Source organism: Misgurnus anguillicaudatus, chromosome 9, assembly GCF_027580225.2.
Source record: "Misgurnus anguillicaudatus chromosome 9, ASM2758022v2, whole genome shotgun sequence".
Lineage (NCBI taxonomy): Eukaryota > Metazoa > Chordata > Actinopteri > Cypriniformes > Cobitidae > Misgurnus > Misgurnus anguillicaudatus.
The window spans coordinates 29,161,615-29,182,300 of NC_073345.2; the positions used below are offsets into that span (position 1 = coordinate 29,161,615).

The window sequence follows — 20,686 nt, forward strand, 5'->3', positions numbered from 1 at the left end:
TCATTTTTGACAAGAAAATTTAAAAATATGCTCTTTTAAAGCACAACTTTTCGTTTAGGTCCGGTCCAGCGCGACCTAACGTAATTGCGTAGTGACGTAGGGAGGTCACATGTTACATATATAAAACGCACATTTGCGGACCATTGTAAACAATAAACTGACACAAAGACATTAATTAGTATCAGTTGACATACAACAACGTCGGAACGATCCTCTTTCAACAAACTTGTAAACACTGGGGCGGAGTTTCGCGTTCGTCTTCTGTGACCTCTTGACGTCATGACGTATTGCGTGGGGTCACCTGGCGCATCATGACCAGATCTAGACGAGAAGTTGTGCTTTAAAAGTGTATATTTGTTATTTTTCTTTGTCAAAAATGACAATCGTTTTGCTAGATAAGCCTCGTTTGGGATTGTTTATAATCCTTTGAAACTCCGTTGAGTTTACGTGTTGAGTTAAGTGTTAATTGTTGGTGTCTATTAAAGTCCATTAAAATGAGAAAAATCCTGCAATGTTTTCCTCAAAAAAACATAATTTCTTCTCGACTGAACAAAGAAAGACATCAACATTTTGGATGACATGGTGGTGAGTAAATTATCTGGATTTTTCTTTTAAGAAAATTGAATATTCCTTTAATGCTGATTGGCTACAAGTGTGTTTTGGTATTTAACCCGACAGCCTTTTCCAAAGTGTTTTTCAAAAATCACGCACCCCGCATTTAATCTACAGAAACACTCGTATGTCTTTATATTTTTCTTGGCTTGTGGCTATTACATACACAATTTTGCCTTACAGTGCATTGCAAGCCATACATTTGATCAGTATGTGTAATCCCTGGGGATCAAACCCATGCACACACGTACTGCACACAATGCTAGTTGAGTTACAGAAACTGGTTTATTTCTGTCATACTGCATTGTGCACAAAGGTTTCTTTAAATTAAACAAATTTACTGCTTTAAAACTGCACCTCGCCATGCTATATAAAGTAGCTTTCTCTGAACTGATGTTGACTGTGAAACAGCCCTTTTCATTCCACTTTTATTGATGCAGTGCTGTTGCGTATCAGGGCTTTTAGTGGGTGGAGATGGATAGCGCATCATCTCTACTCGTGTGTTGACTGCTGTCTCTGAAACCTTCGGGGTAGTGAATCATCATCACGCTGTCTTCTCGCGATCTTCTCTCCATCCACGCTGCATTATTAGCATTTGGAATCGACGAGGAGTTGAAACGGACATGTCATTTTGAGCTGTGCGTGTCTACAAGGCAATTCAAATACAAGACTATGTGGGTTATTTTATTAAACAACGATGGAAATACGAGTATCTAATTTTTCCTTTTTTTGAGATGAAATCCAAATTGACCCTTAATAAATGTTTCTCAAATTGTTGTGTACGATTCATCACTTATGCATTATTTTGCATAAAAATGTCTTTCAAGGCTGGTAAACTGTTTATGTAAGTGAGAGTAAAATATAATTGAATTATATTATAGCATAAACGATTCTACATTGTTATGATTCAATAAATTGCTAATATATAATCATTTTTCAACCCACAATCACATTCAATATCATAAATGTCCCATTATTTAAGATAAATGCAGTTTAATCTTGTCTTGAATGTCTTTAAAATCCATTTTACTCCTATAATGTGATGTATTTCTAAATGAAGCAGCATGAAAAGGGCAGGGCTTGTTTTTATTTATCAGAAACCGCCAGATCATGAAAATTGTGCGTTCCATTAGATAAAGAATATGAAACGAGACTAATAAATAAATAAAACAGCTAACTCTTTTCTTTTCTTTTTTGTTTGTTTCTCCTACAGATTTTCCACATGACGTATGACTTGGCGAGTGCAGTGGTAAGAATCTTTAATCTGATAGGCATGATGTTGTTGTTATGTCACTGGGACGGATGCCTGCAGTTCCTTGTTCCCCTTCTGCAAGACTTCCCTCCGGATTGCTGGGTGTCGCTAAACGGTATGGTTGTAAGTATTCAAAACATTTCTTCAATCTGTTCCTTACTTTCATTTTACTGAAGACAGCACAAAGAATTGCCAATGTGTGTAAAAAAAACTTTATTTAATATTTGCCTGCCTACAAAATGACTTAAGTTGTTCCCTTGGGTTGTTTGCTAATCTTGGTCATTTGCATATACATTTTTTACTTTTTTAATTTATATTTACAAGTTTTATCAAATGTGAAAGTCTAAAATCTGGAAGATTAAAGGGATAGTTTACCCTAAAATTAAAATTCTGTCATAATTTACTCATCCTCGTGCTGTTTTAAACCTGTATGAATTGATTTTTTCTGATGAACACAGTGATAGTGACCATTGACTTCCATAGTAGGAAAAATATTTTGGAAGTATTGCGATAAATGATGAAGAAAATATTTTGATAAATGTTGGTTAGCACACAGTTGACGGTACCCATTAAATTCCGTCATTTTTTTTATTCCTACTATGGAAGTCAATGGTCACTATCTGCTGCGTGTCTACCATCATTTATCAAAATAGCTTATTTTCTGTTCATTAGAAAAAAGAAATTCATTCAGGTTTAAAACAAGACAAGGATGAGTAAATGATGACGGAATATTCATTTTAACTCTTTCCCCGCCAGCGTTTTAAAAAAGTTGCCAGCCAGCGCCAGCATTTTTCAAGTTTTGCACAAAAGTTTAATGCCTTCCAGAAAATGTTCTTCTTTAAATATATAAACAAACAATATTGAAATGAAAGAACAGACCATCTGCTTTCAAAGAAAAAAAAATGTTTCATCCTACCTTCATTGGTTATCTTTTTATCACGTCTCAAATATGGGTATGATTCTTCAAAAACACCCAATTTGATATAATTTGAGATAATTTGATTTTTGTGATGGACTTTTGATTGAGATCAGATGCAGAGCGATCTTTAAAACATACACGGAGTTCTTTCTCTTTGTGAGGCGCTACTTCCGGGTTGTATAAGTTGCGGAAGTGCGCCCCTGGTGGAAAATAGCAGAAAGGTATTGCGGAAAGCCGGAAATTCTCGTCATTGGCAGGGAACGTTTTCTCTTAATTGATGAGTTATCTCGTCAATGGCGGCGAAAGAGTTAAGTTGAACTATTCCTTTAAAATTTGTATGTCTTTGTTCTGATAAAAGAATACTATGGAAGTAAATGGGGCTCATGAACGGTTTGGTTACAAACATTCTTCAAAATATATTTTTTTGTGATTTACTGTTTTCTACATAAAATCACCTTACACAACGTAAAGAACACTCTCTGAAAAATAACCTTTATATTTTTAATATTGACTGAGTCAATAGATTGAAATCAATGAGTGAAGTTAAAATTCGATGCTCCAAATGTCACAAATAGATAATGAAACCTGGGTAACACAGACAGGGTGAAAATACTGCACTATTCAAAGCAGAATAATTAATAGTTAAGATCATGTTTTTCAAAATAAAAGCTTAGAAGCTATGAGCAGTACATTTCATACCTGACCTTTAACAAATGGGAAATGTTTGGCTAATCAAAGCAGATGGCACGCTGTTCTCCGTCACATAACATGCTGGTGCAAAATGAAAGATAAAATGTCAACGTTTTTTTGTGTGTGATTGTAAACGCACTAGGCTTTATTACTGCAACATGACGTGGGTTACACTATTTTAGGATTTTTGCTCACATTGTTTATTCGCTTTAAAAGCATGTGCAGAGATCAGCATTCATGGGCATGTACAAATCTCAATGCACATTTGTCCGAGCCATGACATCACATTAGATAACAGTGTTTGGTGGTGGAGATTGATATGGCAGTTATGCAAGAATAGTGCCACGGGGCTTAATCTAACTTTAAGGGGAGATACAGCAGCCCCTGGCCTCTGGAAGGCCTTACCGGGCATCATTGACATTCAGATCTTGTTGAAATGTTGCAAAACCTTTGGCTATTTTGAATGCAACATTTCTGTCAAATTAATGATGCTTGGTGATAATTACAGAGAAAATGACAGTCAAAGTCGTGTCTGGCTTATCAGAATAAACAACAATTTTCTTTAACCGAAAGAAAAAAGGGAGCATTCCAACGTTCTTGTGCATCCAAGAAAACAATATATCCTTGTTCATAAAAGATTTAATGCTTATAAAAAAAGTATGTGCATATTTGGAGCACAATTATGTCAGTTCCTGTAACCGTATCTCTATCTCTCTTCTGCCTTTGCTGTCGGAGCTGCAGAAGAGGTCAAAGCCGATGGGGGTTCACTGCAGTCAAAAGCGATAGGAGGTTGAAATTGGCCCCTGTGGCACTGATTTAAAATACCAGCCCCAGGGCTTCTGCCTTTCTCTTTAAAAATACAAAAACAGTGGATGAGAACTTTTTCAAGTACACATGCTCTGTTTAAAAATAAAGTGAGCTTCCTACAAACAATAGGCTGCATTTCAAGGCATTGTTGGACTGTTCCCAGTATGAAGTCTGTTCCGAAAGGGAAGGATGTTTCTTTTATAGTTTTTTCAATTACTAATGCAACAACATGAAAAGTAATTTTGTAAAGCCAAAGAGAATGATGGAAATGTAGTTGTGGCATAGGCTAATTTTCACCTAATAAACTGGGCTTTATAGTTTCTTCATTAAAGGTGCAGTGTGTAATTTTAAGAAGGATCTCTTGACAGAAATGCAAAATAATATATAAAACTATATTATCAGAGGTATATAAAGACCTTTTTATAATGAACCGTTAGGTGTTTATTGCCTTAGAATGAGACGTTTTATCTACATACACAGAGGGTCCCCTTACATGGAAGCCGCCATTTTGTGCCGCCATGTTTCTACAGAAGCCCTCAACAGACAAACTTTTTTACTAAGTTGTCTCCAACGATGACATGTTTGTCTGGTGGGAGCTACCGTAGCTTCTCTATGTGTTTCAAAAGCAAGAGATGGGCAGTGGACTGAGCCGTTGGTTGCAATTCACAACCTTACCACTAGATGTCGCTAAAATTTACATACTGCACCTTTAACAGTAATTTGAATAGTCAACATTTACAAGTAAAACTTAATTACCCCATACCATTTAGTTTGCTCTTTGATTCTTTAATTTATCCCCCCTTAAGGTACGTACACATTACAAGCGACTTTGTTGCTGTGTGTCGCGCCTCTTTTAACTCATTCCCCGCCCGCCATTTTTTGAAAGATGCCCGCCAGCATTTTTTGTGATTTTCACAAAATGCCTTTCAGGACATTTTTCTTCTAAACATATATAAACATACCAATATATCAAATGAAAGAACAGAAAATCTGCTTTCAAACAAACAGTAAACAAACAAACAAAATGGGAATACGTTTTTTATCCCATCTATATTTTTTCTCTGCTTATAAACCCTTAAATATGGGTATTTTTCTTTAAAAATGTTTTTAGCAAAATGCTGAAATAATTGCATTTATGTGAAGGAATTTTGTTAGAGATCAGATTCAAAACGATTATCAAAACATACACAGAGTTTAAAATTAGTAAATATTAGGGGTGGGCCGATCCAATACTTTTTTGCTGGATTAGGTATCGGACTAATGGGGCCGATCTAAATCCGATAAACCCTAACCCTGTCATGCCATAGAAATGTCAGACTATTATAAAAGCACCATAAACATTTTTACTGTATACACTATATTCAAAGTCCTCCTAATATATTCAACAGCTTTACGGAAAAAAACAAATATGAAGATATTTAAGGTTACAAAAACTGAATGGTGTGGTTAATGCACCTGAGTAGCGGTGAATTAAACGCAGAAAAACTAGGATCAAGATCGATATCAGCCGATACTCAGAATTCATGTATTAAAATCGGATTGGTATGGAAAAGTGGTATCAACCCACCCCTAGTAAATATGCATAAATTGGGTATTCAATTTTTCAATTCTTTATGCAAATGTTTTTTTCTTAATTGACGAGATAACTTGTCAATGGCGAGGAAAAAGTTAATGAGCTCATTAGGAGGCATTTCAAATTCTGGTTGTCATAAACAAATGAGTACTTCGCTCTGATAAGTAGTCACTCCTGAAAGTCGCTAAAGTTAAACTTTTCTCAACTTTGTTGGCGATCGGATGGGGTGGGTCCAGCGCCGCGACAGTCACTGTTGCTCGTGTTGATTAATTAATTATAAACCAGCTTTCCATTTCAATAAATTGTATCGTGTTGCTTTGTTGCTGTGTGTTGCTGGTCATTTGAATTGGGCATTACTCACCCAGGGCTAGGTGGCACAGTTGCTCAGTGGGTAGCACTGTTGCCTCACAAAAAAAGTATCCCTGGTTTATGTCTTGGCTGGGATGGGTGGTCTTTCTGTGTGGAGTTTGATGTTTGTCAGCGTGAGTTTTTCGCTGGGTACTCCAGTTTCTTTCTACAGTCCAAAGACATGCAGGTGGATTGGAGATGCCAAATTATCATTCCTCAACTGATGTGTAGATTAACCAGCTTTCCCCATGAATATAGCCGGGTGATTCTCACGAAAACTTGGTTTTAAAAATGTCAAGCATGAAAATGTAAAAATTGCTTAAATTTACTTTTTTTTCCCACCAGACATTGAAAAACAAAGTCTGGAGTAAATGGGAACATTAATTTAAAAACTTTTATTTATCATTTAACACTTTTTGTAACATAATTTAAAAAATTAGTCCTAAAAAATCTCATTACCGCAACAGTCAGAAAACATGAACACTGACATATTTTCAAAATGACATGACAAACCTGAAAGAAAATAATTTGGAGATTCTGCACATGCATTTAAAATCAAAGTATTATGCTTCTATTAATTAAATTAACATTTAATAAGCATCTGTTGCGGTAATGATAATCAAAATGTCGTGTAAGCATTCTGACAAGACAATATTTCAAATTAACTGTAAAAAAATGATCTTACCTGGTAGCCATCTTGAAGTAACTGGTCCATGTGCTTGGTCACTCAAAATCAAACTTTATTAAAATTCTGTATGTGTGCTTAAACTGTTCTCAAAAAGTGTTGCGGAGGATGAGAACATCAGGCATGGACACATCATTTTCCTAATTTTTCTTCATTATTATTATACATGAATATTCAGTCAATATTTTTTTCTGTCATCTAAAGTAGTCTAGCAAAACATCCATTTATTTTTTTTCTTAATATTTTTGTGTTAATTTGATTAAATTACAACATAACGCATGTTCAAACACAGCCGGACACATTGCGGTAATGAGAATTTCAGCAGAAAATGAGATAAAATTTCCAATTATAAATTCTTATGTTGAAATCACACATTGTGTAAGGTAGAACACATTATTGTGTTAATTATGATGCTTTTTTATGTTACTATATTACACATTTTAAAGTGAAAATCATTAGTGCCGTGGTGTTTCAATGGTTTCGTGAGAATCACCCAGCCATAGATGCTAGAATGGTGTTATGAAATAAATAACAAACCTGTTTCTTATTAGTAAATTCAACAATAAGATTCCATTTATGTGCATCTTTTAAATATGGCAATTCCAGCATGACTTGGTTATTGGATGTGTCATTGTTCCTTCAGTCAACTGTGTCTGCCCACCACTACTGAATCCATCTGATGCAATATTGCAGTACAGAGTATGCAAAAGAATTCATTATCCGAAAAATTACCATTTATCATGCCAGTTATTGAGTCATATGTGAAGGGTTTCTAAGATGGTAGAGTCGTGAAGCTCATATGACTCTCAGAAAATGATATCATGACTGCATCATTTTTCATCCGCAGTCTTCCCTTGGGCTTTTTTCCAATAAATATAGAAACTAAAGGGAACAACAGAAACAATCAGGAAATCGAAAGGCAATGGATTTCAGTGTTTTATTTCTCCATTGTTGTATTCAGACTCCATTTTATGTCTTTTTTTATCAAGGTGCATTTTCTTCTCTGAAAGTACCTTTCTCAAAGTCTTTGTGTGACTTTGAATCAATGACCTCCATGTTTACCTCTGCACCACTTTTTCCTCCCTAAAAAATCAATGCAGATGAAAACTGAGCAAAGATTCCCGGCGCTGTCTTTTCCCAGTGCGCCGACGGGGGTCCCACAGGGAAGCGGTGGCCCTGCTGTTTAGTATTTCAGGATTTAGATGGGTGAAGGAATGAAAAGGTATAATGCCCCGGTGGGGGGTTTGCTAATTGGGACATTGAGTCCGAGCATGCAGACGAAACGCCGACTGTGCTGTCGGGTTAATTTAGCCATCAGGTAGGTTAGCAGAGGTGTTCAGGGAGCTCGACGTGCCTACCTCAGCAGGGCACCAGTCAATGTAACTTTAAACCACAGTGTAACTCATTTAATTGAAAGGCATTGAAAGGTGCTACAGTATCTTTAAGATTTCTTTATGTAGCATTCCTCTTCATAATTGCTAACCTCTGAGCACCAGCGGTGTTCACACTATTGCTAATAAAGGCGGGTCAAGCTGTCATATATCAAACTAAAAGGTGTTAATATGTCAACCTGGACAGTTTTGTGCTAAAGTGCTTATGGTTGTGATGTTACAGTATAACCCCTTTTTAGTTCATACGTATTTTACCAAGTGGCTAATTTGTATGAAGTGAATATGTATGATTGTTATAAAAAACAATACTGAAACACTTACCCCAACATCACAGGGGTGACAGCAAATCTTATAAACACGTATGAACGTGGTGGTACGAATTAGCCATCAAATTAGCAATCTCACAGGAATTTGTACATATTTTACAAGTTGGCTAATTCGTATGAATTTGAATGAAGTAAATACATATGATTGTTATAAAAACAATAATGAAACCCCGCCCCTAACCCCATCATCACGGGGTGAAAGCAAATTATATAAAAACGTACGTATGTGGTTGTACAAATTAATACAAATTAGCCATCTCATAAAATATGTACGAATTGCCAACATGGGCAGTTATGTACTAAAGTGCTTATGTATGTGATGTTATAACCCTTTTTTACTTAACATAAGTGGTCTGTTTGGACTGGGAATATTGTTCACAAATACTAGAAATATGAAAAATTCAAGCCTAATCTCACAGGACTTCGTACGCATTTTACGAGTTGGCTAATTCGTATGAATTCGTACGAAGTAAATACGTATGATTGTTATTAAAAAAACAATAATGAAACCCCAACATCACAGGGGCGAAAGCAAATCTTATAAACACGTTTGAACGTGGTGGTACGAATTAGCCATCAAATTAGCAATCTCACAGGAATTCATACGTATTTTACGAGTTGGCTAATTCGTATGAATTTGAACAAAGTAAATACGTACGATTGTTATAAAAAACAATAAAGAAACCCCGCCCCTAACCCCATCATCAATGGGCAAAAGCAAATTGTATAAAAACTTACGTATGTGGTCGTACAAATTAATACGAATTAGCCATCTCATAAAATATGTACGAATTGCCAACATGGGCAGTTATGTACTAAAGTGCTTATGTATGTGATGTTATAACCCTTTTTTACTTAACATAAGTGGTCTGTTTGGACTAGGAATAGTGTTAAAAAATACCAGAAATATGAGAAATTCAAGTCTAATCTCACAGGACTTTGTACGTATTTTACGAGTTGGCTAATTCTTATGAATTCATACGAAGTAAATACGTATGATTGTTATTAAAAAAACAATAATGAAACCCCGCCCCCAACCCCAACATCAGGGGCGAAAGCAAATCTTATAAACACGTTTGAACGTGGTGGTACGAATTAGCCATCAAATTAGCAATCTCACAGGAATTCGTACGTATTTTACGAGTTGGCTAATTCGTATAAATTTGTACAAAGTAAATACGTATGATTGTTATAAAAAAAAACAATAATGAAACCCCGCCCCCAACATCACAGGGGCGAAAGCAAATCTTATAAACACGTTTGAACGTGGTGGTACGAATTAGCCAACAAATTAGCAATCTCACAGGAATTCGTACGTATTTTACGAGTTGGCTAATTCGTATGAATTTGAACAAAGTAATATGATTGTTATAAAAAAAACAATAATAAAACCCCGCCCATAACCCCATCATCGCGGGGCGAAAGCAAATTGTATAAAAAACGTACGTATGTGGTCGTACAAATTAATACGAATTAGCCATCTCATAAAATATGTACGAATTGCCAACATGGGCAGTTTGTGCTACAGTTCTTATGGTTCTGATGTTATAACTAGAGCTGGGCATAGATTAATCTAGATTAATCTCATACAAAATAAAAGTATTTTTTTGCATAACATATGAGTTTGTGCTGTGTGTAATTATTATGTATATATAAATACACACACATTCTGGTATGTATTTAAGAAACATTTACATGTGTATATATATTTATTAATATTTTTATATATTTTAAATTATATATAAATGAAAAAATTATATTTAAATAAAACATTTCTTAAATGTATATATATGTATGTGTGTGTGTTTAAATATACATAATATTTACACACATCACAAACTCATATGTTATGCCAAAAATTACTTTTATTTTGTATGAGATTAATCTAGATTAATCTATGCCCAGCCCTAGTTATAACCCTTTTTTAGTTCTCCCAGGAATTTGTACATATTTTACCAGTTGGCTCATTTTTATGAATTGAATATGTACTGTATGATTATTATAAAAAACAATAGTGAAACACCGCCACTTACCCCAACATCACAGGGGCGAAAGCAAATCGTATAGACACGTACAAATGTGTTCGTACAAATTAACCCTTTTTTACTTTTCGGTTTGTTTGGACTGGGAATATTGTTCACAAGTACCAGAAATATGAGAAATTCAAGCCTAATCTCAGGAATTCGTACGTATTTTACGAGGTGGCTAATTCGTATGAATTCGTACAAAGTAAAGACGTACGATTGTTATAAAAAACAACAATAAAACCCCGCCCCTAACCCCATCATCACAGTGGCGAAAGCACATGTGGTCGTGCAAATTAATATGATTTAGCCAACTCCTAAAATACATACGAATTGCCAACACGGGCAGTCATGAGTTCTTATGGTTGTGATGTTATAACAATTTTTAGTTCGCACAGGAATTCGTACATATTTTACCAGTTGGCTAATTTGTATGAAGTGAATATATGTATGATTATTATAAAAACAATAATAAAACCCCGCCCCTAACTACAACATCACACGGCAATCAAATCATATGAAAATGTATGAATGTGGTTCTACTAAATAATACGAATTAGCCATCTCATAAAATATGTACGAAGAGATTGTATTGGAAATTAAATTCATAAACCATAAACCAATATGTGATCCAGTCTGTGAAAACTCAGCTAAAGTAATTATTTGAAATTTACTGTTTTGTACATAAAAAAGAACATTCTGCGAAAATATAACCTTGATATCGTTAATATTGACCAAGTAGCCCCTCTAAAGTACGACGCTGTAGAGGACAATCGAGTTCAGAAAATAGATAGAATCTATAAATAGTAAAGTTATAGATTTCCCCCTTAAGTCACTGTCATAATTATGTCAAACTTTACCACTTTAAATAATTAATTTTTATCACGTTTACAATGCATGTGAGAGAATGATTACGAACCCCCAATGGTTTTGAGTGAAACATTGTCCATAAATCATCTATGAGTACTGTGCATGTGAAACCACTGCAGCATAGAGAAAACATCAATAGCAATAATTGTTTTCGACATGATAAATAATAAATGATGTTCTTAATTGAACAATGTGTCGTGCGCAAATGTTTTCCGTACACGTGACCCAACCATGAATTTTGCATTAGTGCCCGGCAGTACTGCGGCTAAACGTTAATGAGACGCTTCATTTGATCTTCTGTACATTACTGTATAATAAAACACATCTTCCCCATGGATGCCTGTAATAAAGTCACATGCATTCCTGTGTACAGTGTTTCCCAAATGTACAACCTTTAAAACAATAAACAATCTCTTTAGACTCGCACACACAGAATAGTCGACTAGGTATAGTTTATTAGCATATAATGTACAATAGCTCAGGGATGGTCTACATTATTTTTTATATCTCTCTCTATGGACACACTAACTACTACACCCTGATTGCTTTAATAGCTGCATAGTATCTGTACATAAAAAACATTTCCCACACACCTTTTGACAACAGTCACTTCCCGTTAAGACAAACGCGAAGCGCAGCAGTGACATTAAAAGCCCTTTGGCCTCTCCAAATGCGTTTTTAATCACTTCTCTCACTTATTAGTCTTTATAGGCTTTATCGCCCATGACAAGACTTCTGATTTAAGCCATTACTTGACACGCCAGTCCAAACCGTAAAGGCATCTTGTCATTTACAAAAAGACAAAATCGTTATTATTGCAATCGCTATAAATAACCGCAGACGCACCCGAGAGCTCCCTGTGTGTCTGTTTATAGACCGCATGGTTTATTTTGGTGTCAAAGGTGACGTAATGTAGGCTTGGGTTCGTGTGATGGGCGTGAGGGCCGTTGGGTGTGGGATGATAATGTGTCTGTTTGAGTAACTTAAGCACTTCATTTATAAACAGTAGACGCAATCAAACCCACCACAGTGTTAGATTTTGTTCACAGAAATCTGTGCAGTCTGGCCATATAATACAGATTAAATCCAGTCATGCCATGCAGACTGAAACTTTTGTAAGCTCTTATCTCTGGCTTATGGCTTTTGATCTTCTATAATGCTGAATTAAGAGGAACATCTTAGCTGTACTCTCAAAATGACCCCTGTTTTCTGAAACTGCTTCACATTTTGTTGCTATTTAAGGCTATGCGATATAATGCCTTTCCTTTCTGTGAGCCTGCATGCGACTGTGAAGTATTGAGCCTCATTTAAATTTTTATTGCACAGTAACTCATCAGGCAGAAAAAGCCCACTAGAACAAAGGTGATTTCTTGGTTATTTATAATAAGCGAGCTACTACCTGCCTCATTATCTTTAGGCTTAAACTTTTCACCCACAATGCATTGCATAATTCCAGTTTCAAGCTTTTACAATTTCTTATTCTCAGTCACGATTTTGTCCTGCAAGTAAAAGCCCCATATTTATATGGATAAAGCTTAGAATAGATAGAAGATTTTGCTTTTCGTTTGCCTTTTTTGATCTCTGTTAGACTTGGAGATAGCAGCACATTCAGAATAGCATACTAATATTTCTGAAGTATGCATACTTTGCACAGTACTACTTTCGGCATATATATTCTATATGCCAGGAATACACATCATCCACGTTTATCAAAATTGCAAAAAAGCATTTTGGAAGATGTATGGAAACACTAATCTTCAAGTTCATGAAAATATTAAAAAATGTAGGCAGGCAGGCGTGAATTTTAGGGACCAAGTAGTTAGTTTTCTATTTATGCATTTGTTTGTTTTGTATTCTTAACCATGATCAAGTTTAATTCTTGAGAGATTTTCTCAAACCCCTGACTGGATTAAAGAAAAAAGAAAATGTGTTTTTGTTTTGTTAACAATTAACTTTTTTTGTCCGAACTTTCCCATTGAGATTTTCCTATGTTAGCACAAACACTGATTCAATTAAATACCAAGATTGTCAAGTAATTGCTTGCTATCTTTAAAGGATTCGTGTTGGTACGAACTTATTGATAATCGACACAAATGCTGTTAACTCGTATTTAACGCCGAATAGCCCTGTTCAGTTTTCTATCGGTTTTGTTGGGCACAATGCATCAATCAATAGTAAATAGTTCCGTTTTTTTTGTTACAATAATGAATTAACGGATACGGGTGTTAAACTCGGGATCTTTTTGGAAGCCTGTTTTCTTCTTAAAGATTGCTTTTAATTCTCAGGAGACCTGTTGAGGCTGCAGTGTTCTTGGTTTGATCACACTTTAGATAGCTTGACATCCATCGGGGGCGATGAGACAGAATGAAAGAAAACAGTGAGAAAAGCAGATCGGTCAAAGAAGAGAGAGATAAAGAAAAACAGAGGCCCAAGCAGACATCACAAACTGAATGTTACTGGAGCATTTCCACTTCTGGAATCTGTCTGTGGTTGATGGCTTTGTGCAGAATAAAAATAACTTATCTTTTTAATAAGAAATGTAAATGTGCACTGCATGCAAATGACATTTTGAGCAATTGAAAGAACATTTATTCCTCTTTAGTATCTTTATTGGCAGTCATGTTATTATAGATTTCATTAGCGTCATGTCAGACATCATACTTAAATCAGCCTGATCTCACAAATTTCAATGTTATAGTCATAGAATATTTTGCTCATTTATCCGTTTCATTGTCACGGATCTCCGCATTTTTCATTGTCCGTACCACAGACTTTCTTTTCCGTGTCAGTTTCACATAATTTTCCTATTTTCTTACCATTGTCGCTTTGGTTTGGGGTTAGAACGACTTTCTATTACATAAAATGACATCCTAACCCAAACCCAACTCTAACCCTAACGTCAGGCGACAATTGTTTAAAAATCCGGAAAAAAATAAAATAAGCCAATAGTTAATAGGAGTCCACGATGTTTGAAAGCCAATGTTGATATTTGAAATCACCTAAACAAACACGCCCCTTCCCCAATAGAATCTGGACCTTCTGTTGATAGACCGGCCCCACACATACGCAACCCGGCAAGGATGTCGGTTAGTAGACACGTTCCTTACTGCTGATTGGCTATAAGTGTGTTTTGGTAGTCGGCCCGTCTCCTTTTCCAAAGCGTTTTTCAAACATCGTGGACTCTGCCTTTAAAGTGACATCCTAACCCAAATCTAACTCCAAACCAAAGCGAAAATGACTTAAAAATAGGAAAAAAAATCAATTGAGTAACCAATACGTAAAACTGAAAAGAAAGTCCGTAGTACGGACACAGAAAAATGTGCAGATCCGTTACAATGACATGGATAAATGAGCAAGAGCAAAATATTTTGTGACCATACCACGGAAATTTGTGAGATCAGGTTGTTATAATAGTTAAGCAAAAAATTTAAATTACCCTATGGTCACCCTTATCCCATCCAACATACATATGTCCATCATCTTTTTAGTGACGAACACAATTTGAGTTATTTTAGTAAATGTCTTGGCTCTTCTAAGCTTTATAACTGTAGAAAACACGATCCATGACTTTTAAGCCAAAAAAGTGCATCCATCCTTCACAGACGTAATTCACACGGCTTCAAGGGGTTAATTGAGTCCTTTTTTTTAAGAAAAATATCCATACTTAAAACTTTATAAACTATAAAAACTAGCTTCCTGTTAATATTGAAAATGTATCTTTTTTTACTGAATTTTTTGTACATCTTACTGTGGGTTCACACCAGCCGCATTTGAGGCATCAAATTCGCGTCTACTGCGTCTAGTTTGCCGCTTGAACATTTTGAGTTTACTTGCTTCATTTGCGTGTGTAAGCAGTGCGTGAAATTCTAGTCATCAAGTGTGTAATTCACGCGGAAATTCGCATCATGGGAGGGGCTTCTGCAACTCCGCTCGCTTCCTGTAATCACGTCACTACTAGAGCAAGCTCCTGATTGGTTAACACACCGCAATTTTTTTTTCAACTTGCGTGTTTCCCGTGGCAACGCTCAAGACGCCAAATGAGACCAAATGCCTCACAGTACATTCACACGGGGCGTAAGCGTTAACACTTAACGGAAGGCTTGTCTGAAGCGTGGCCAACAGCCAATCACAGTGTCCGCTACACATGCTCCGGTCTTCCATAAACGTAGTTGGCTTGCTCTGCCTAGGTTATTTGCATAAGGCGATCTGATTGGCTGACGCACGCGTTGCCGCTTGAAAAGTTGAGAAATGTTCAACTTCTGACGAAAGCAATGGCACTGATGCGACGCCGACGGATCCACAATTCAGTTCGGCAACGCATGATGTCACCCATTAAAAGTGAATGGGAAGCGTCAATGCTTACGCCCCTTGTGAATGCACCGTCATTCGCGCCGCAAGACCTCCAGATGCACGTCAACACGTCTTCACATTGACTTAACATTAAAATCACTTGTGCTTGATGCCTCTACTGTGGCTGATGTGAACGCAGCATTACAGTACATACAGTAACAGTACAGAATTACCTACTGTACATTATGCCTGTGCATCTACATAACAAGTCCCGCATTGTTTCACCTGCAAAGAGTGAAATTTTAAAAACCCATTTAGAAATGAATCTGGCTTGTTAATGTGGGTTTTAGGGCCTGAGCATCGTGGACCCTATTGTTCTTCAAGGAGTTATTATTATGTCTGATTGTAATTTGCCTGTCCCAACAGAGCTTCCTCTTTACTTTCTAATGGCCAACACATAGGAAATCATTTAAGACCCGTCCCAATCAGTCTGACTCATTACAATCTCTCATTCTTCACAATCAGACACTGTTTTAACTAACACTTCAACCCGACACATTTGATAGCTGTGCGTCCTTAAGTGGTCTGCACATGATTGGAAGACCCCACTTGGGAAATGTATTGAATGTCTGATAATCTCTGTGTGTGCGTGCGTGTGTGTGGGTGTGTCCGTGTGCGTGTGTGTGTAGGTGTGTGTGTGTGTGTGTGTACATGTGCATGTATATGTGAGTACAGTAAGCGTCACACATACCTCTACATAAGTATCCCAACGGCGAGGGAAGGCTCAGTGTATTGCTTAGGTTATTTTTCTCAGCTAATCCCTCTATTAGCCACATAAGACACTCGTGTATGCACACGTAAAAGATCCAAGATGTACACACGTTTATATGCACACCTACAACGTGCATGCTTCGATTATTGTTTTGCATGCACATATACATACACTCTAAAAACAAACGGTGCTATACAGCACCAAAAGTGGCTCTCCGCTCGTAATCATAGAAGAACCGCCTTCAGTGTCATATACCACCGGTGAAGCACCAGTGAAGCACCTGTGTAGAACCGCATAGTGCCACGTAGAACCATATGTGGTGCTATATGGCCCCTATTTGGTTCCACACAGGTGCTTCACTGGTGCTTCACCGGTGCTATATGGCACCAAAACGGTTATTCCATGACCACGAGCAAAGAACCAATCTTGGTGCCACATAGCACCATCTGTTTTGACATGAAATTTTAGCTAAGCTACTTTAAAAATGATTTCACCACAGGTAATAGGTGATCTTCATATGGGTAATCATGTGTGGATATAATATAGAGTTTATAAGACTATGGGCTAAGAATGGTACTATTCAAGCAATGAACCTGGTTCATTATAGAAATGAATGCATGTGAGGTTATAAGCTTGTACTTATACATAATGCATTTCACTAAATATAAAAAATTACAATAATTTAATATATAACTATATTGGATAACAGCACTTTACAAATATGTAAAATGCAATGCAATGACTCCTGGAAACATTGAGGGCTCTATCTTACACCCGGCGCAATGCAGCGCAATACGCGACGCAAGTGTCTTTCGCTAGTTTCCACCCTAATTTTCACGTTTAGCGCCGCGTTCTTTAAATAGCAAATGCATTTGCGCCCATGGGCGTTCTGGTCTGAAAACGAGGTGTGTTCAGGCGCATTGTTGGCGCGTTGCTATTTTGAGGCAACTAAAATAGACTACGCCATTGACCAACAAAAACCTGGTCTAAAGTCTAAAGTCAATGGCGCAATGTGTTTTATGTTATTTAAAGAGCGCATTAGTAATTAGCGCCTATAAACGGGAGGACAACGCGGGTTTGCTTATCACAAAGTACATGAATGCCCAGCAGCAAAAAAGGCTTTTAAATATGAAAGATTAAAGGATTGAATGTAAAATATTATTATTGAGTCTCTTGGACATAAATGAGGACTAATTATGAGACGTTAGAAGGTGCAAAGAGCTGCTTCACCTGCAGCCTGGTAAGTAAATAAAGGCTTTTCAAACAAATGCATCTGTTTTTAAATGTTTTTTTTTAATGCTACCTCGCGAATTTATTGTATATGATGACTCTGTACCTGCGGATATGGTGAGATGAGAAACATTTTTAAGTAATGCTTAAAAAAACTCTTTGCTAAAAAAACGCTGTCCAAAGTGCTGAAACGCGCAGAGAGCCGTTTGTAAATTCTTTATCTCCTGTTCGTTACAAATAAAGTAATTTTAGAGTACAAACCTTATCTTACATACTTGTAAATTATTTTTTGATGATATTGGATAGCCATATATTTAAAGCAATTAAAAGCCTGCTTTTTTACTTCCATGACTAAATGAAAACGGACACGCCCATTTAGACGTTGCGCTGTGCACTTTTGACAATGCACTTAGATCGTTGAAATAGGGCCGTGAGTGTTGTTTAAAAAGAATCAAATGTATTTTTTTTTAAATCGTTTCATTGTAAATGAAATTGGATTTGTCAAACTGACATAAAAGAGAGAGGTTCTGATTATTCAGTTGTGAAGGCTGTGCGCCCACTTCGGCGTGACATGTCGAATTTTGTCATGCAACGCTGCGCCCTGTTGGAGTAAATAGCTTGCTAAAAGGTTACACTATTTTAAAAACAGCTAAGCTACAGTCACACTACTGATACGGTAAATGTAGTTAAGCTAACAACACTTTTATTTGCCAGTTAATATGCCATCCTGAACTTTCAATTTCTTTCTCCAATTTATTTCTGCCCTTGCCATCACTCAACACTCACTACATCGTGTTAGCGAGTTATGCAAAGTCAATCACACAGACTCGATTTCCATATTAACTCGATTCGGAAAATGTATATGTTATGTCATACGACAACACAACACAGCATGTTTAAGTAATATCAATGATGTCATTTCTTTGCAACCTCAATGCGAGTGTTCATTAGATATTTTTCTATTAATCTCTGAAAGAAGCATTGAAAATCTGTCTGGATTGTAAACCAAGAGAGTTGCCTGTACGAGTGTATCCATACATTGGTCATTACGTCACTTTCACATATTCCATTATCACAGCGAGAGATCACATCAGGATAGTTTACTTAAAAATAATTCTGGCACACTTAGCAGAAGATTGATATGTGATAGATCTCATCTTGCATGCGAGGATCCTGTGTGTTGCCAGGCAGAAGTGTGCTGGTTCATGGCTTTCTCAGCACTTTTTCTCCTCCAAATGGATAGGAAGAGATTTCGGCAGTCAGCTGATTTATTCAATACCCCATCCACGAACACGACTGTCACATTCCTCCATTGAGATTTTACATAGAAGAGCAGAGGACATCCAGAAATAATGCATGCCTTGTTTTAGTCTCAGCAAAACACTGGTGTCTGTAAGAGTAATGCTGACAATAAAAAGTGACAAACTGAAAATAGCTTCCGGATAAAACATCATATGAAGCAAATTTATCTGACATAAAGAGTGCATTGCTGAATTTGGTGTGGCCTACCAAAATATCTTGTGCTGATTCAACAGGAATTACATTCAGTATTATACGATTTACAGTATTGTGAATGATAAATGGTGGAAATGCAAGCATATAATGTTCTAGAAAAGTATGCTTAATAGTGTCCCACATATGTTTCGTCAAACAATTTTATCAATTTCATATACCCATGCAGCTCTGGTTACATGTTTTTTGTCTGATTCGGTCGTCTGCTTCTTGTTTTCAAGAGTCGTATTGAGTTGTATTGAGCTCAGACGAGCTGCAGTACATCCAGAGTACAGTATGTCTCTTTTTATTCGTACAGTTTTCCATTCAAATCAAGTGCACTAATAGCCTGGGAGAGCACTGAAAGCGTCCTTGCTCGCTTTCTCTCTCTCTACCCATCCGACATGAGGGATTCAGAGAGCCGTACATCAACTGACTGCGGCTAATGGAAGTAATCCAAGTTGATTAGCAGACACAAGAACCATTACTTGTTTTCACACCCCACTGCAAATGGCGAACAAAGTTTGGAGATATAGATGGATGGATAAATGGACACCTTTAACACATGGGATATAAAATTTGGCCTGAAGCTAAACTCGGTATGAAGTTAAAAAATAAAAATCCTTAACGTTCAAAAAACAAAACAAATCAATTGTAGTCAAACTGAATGTTATGTAGAGTTAAATTTCTATTCATTATAAAATCATTATATTTTTTGGTCAAAATCTTGAATTGATTGAGAGACGAGAGACCTGATGAAAACATGGAAAACCAATACAAACTCATGGCGATTTCTAACTTATCTTTAATTGTATTTTATGGTTTGGCTAATTTGCATGAATTACAATCTCATTTGAACTTTTTAATCTGATCTGTTCAACACTATTGGAAAACATGGTAGAAAAGCTGTCACTGGGACCCTATCATTTATAAAGTTCCTAATATTCACGATGTATGTACCGATATGTACCTTTGATGTACAAAGGTGTACCTTTTGAAAATGACATTGGGTTTAGGGGTGGGGCTTTATTCTTGCTTTTAACTCTAACTTGCAATCTCATTACTGATTGGCTGACTTTGCTGCCACTCAAAAAATGTAGCCAATTATTTTAAACTGGAGGGGCAGTTAGATGCCTGTGATGTCATAAGCATCAGTTTTTCAGATTGGGCCGTTTTCTGGCTGACATTTCTAAAAGAGGAATTTCTATGAGACTGAGATGTTTAGCATGTCTAGCACTTTTTGTATGTTCGTGAATGCGGATAGATTACCATTATTCAACAAAGACAAGGTAAAAATGGTTTTTCAATCTCTGTCCCCTTTAAAGAAAAATACCCATTTATAAAAGAAAATATAGATAGGATGAAACGTTTTTCCACATTTTGTTTATTGTTTGTTTAAAAGCAGA

At 36.4% G+C, this 20,686-nt stretch overlaps 1 protein-coding gene across 2 annotated transcripts in view; it reads left to right on the forward strand.

Moving 5' to 3' along the window:
* Positions 1–20,686, forward strand: part of hcn1 (hyperpolarization activated cyclic nucleotide-gated potassium channel 1) — a 134,062-nt gene that overhangs the window by 61,368 nt on the left and 52,008 nt on the right. For both annotated transcript variants that reach the window (XM_055179850.2, XM_055179849.2), the window contains exon 3: positions 1,826–1,987. In XM_055179850.2, coding sequence (XP_055035825.1) covers positions 1,826–1,987 — 162 coding nt within the window. The remainder of the gene's footprint in view (positions 1–1,825; positions 1,988–20,686) is intronic.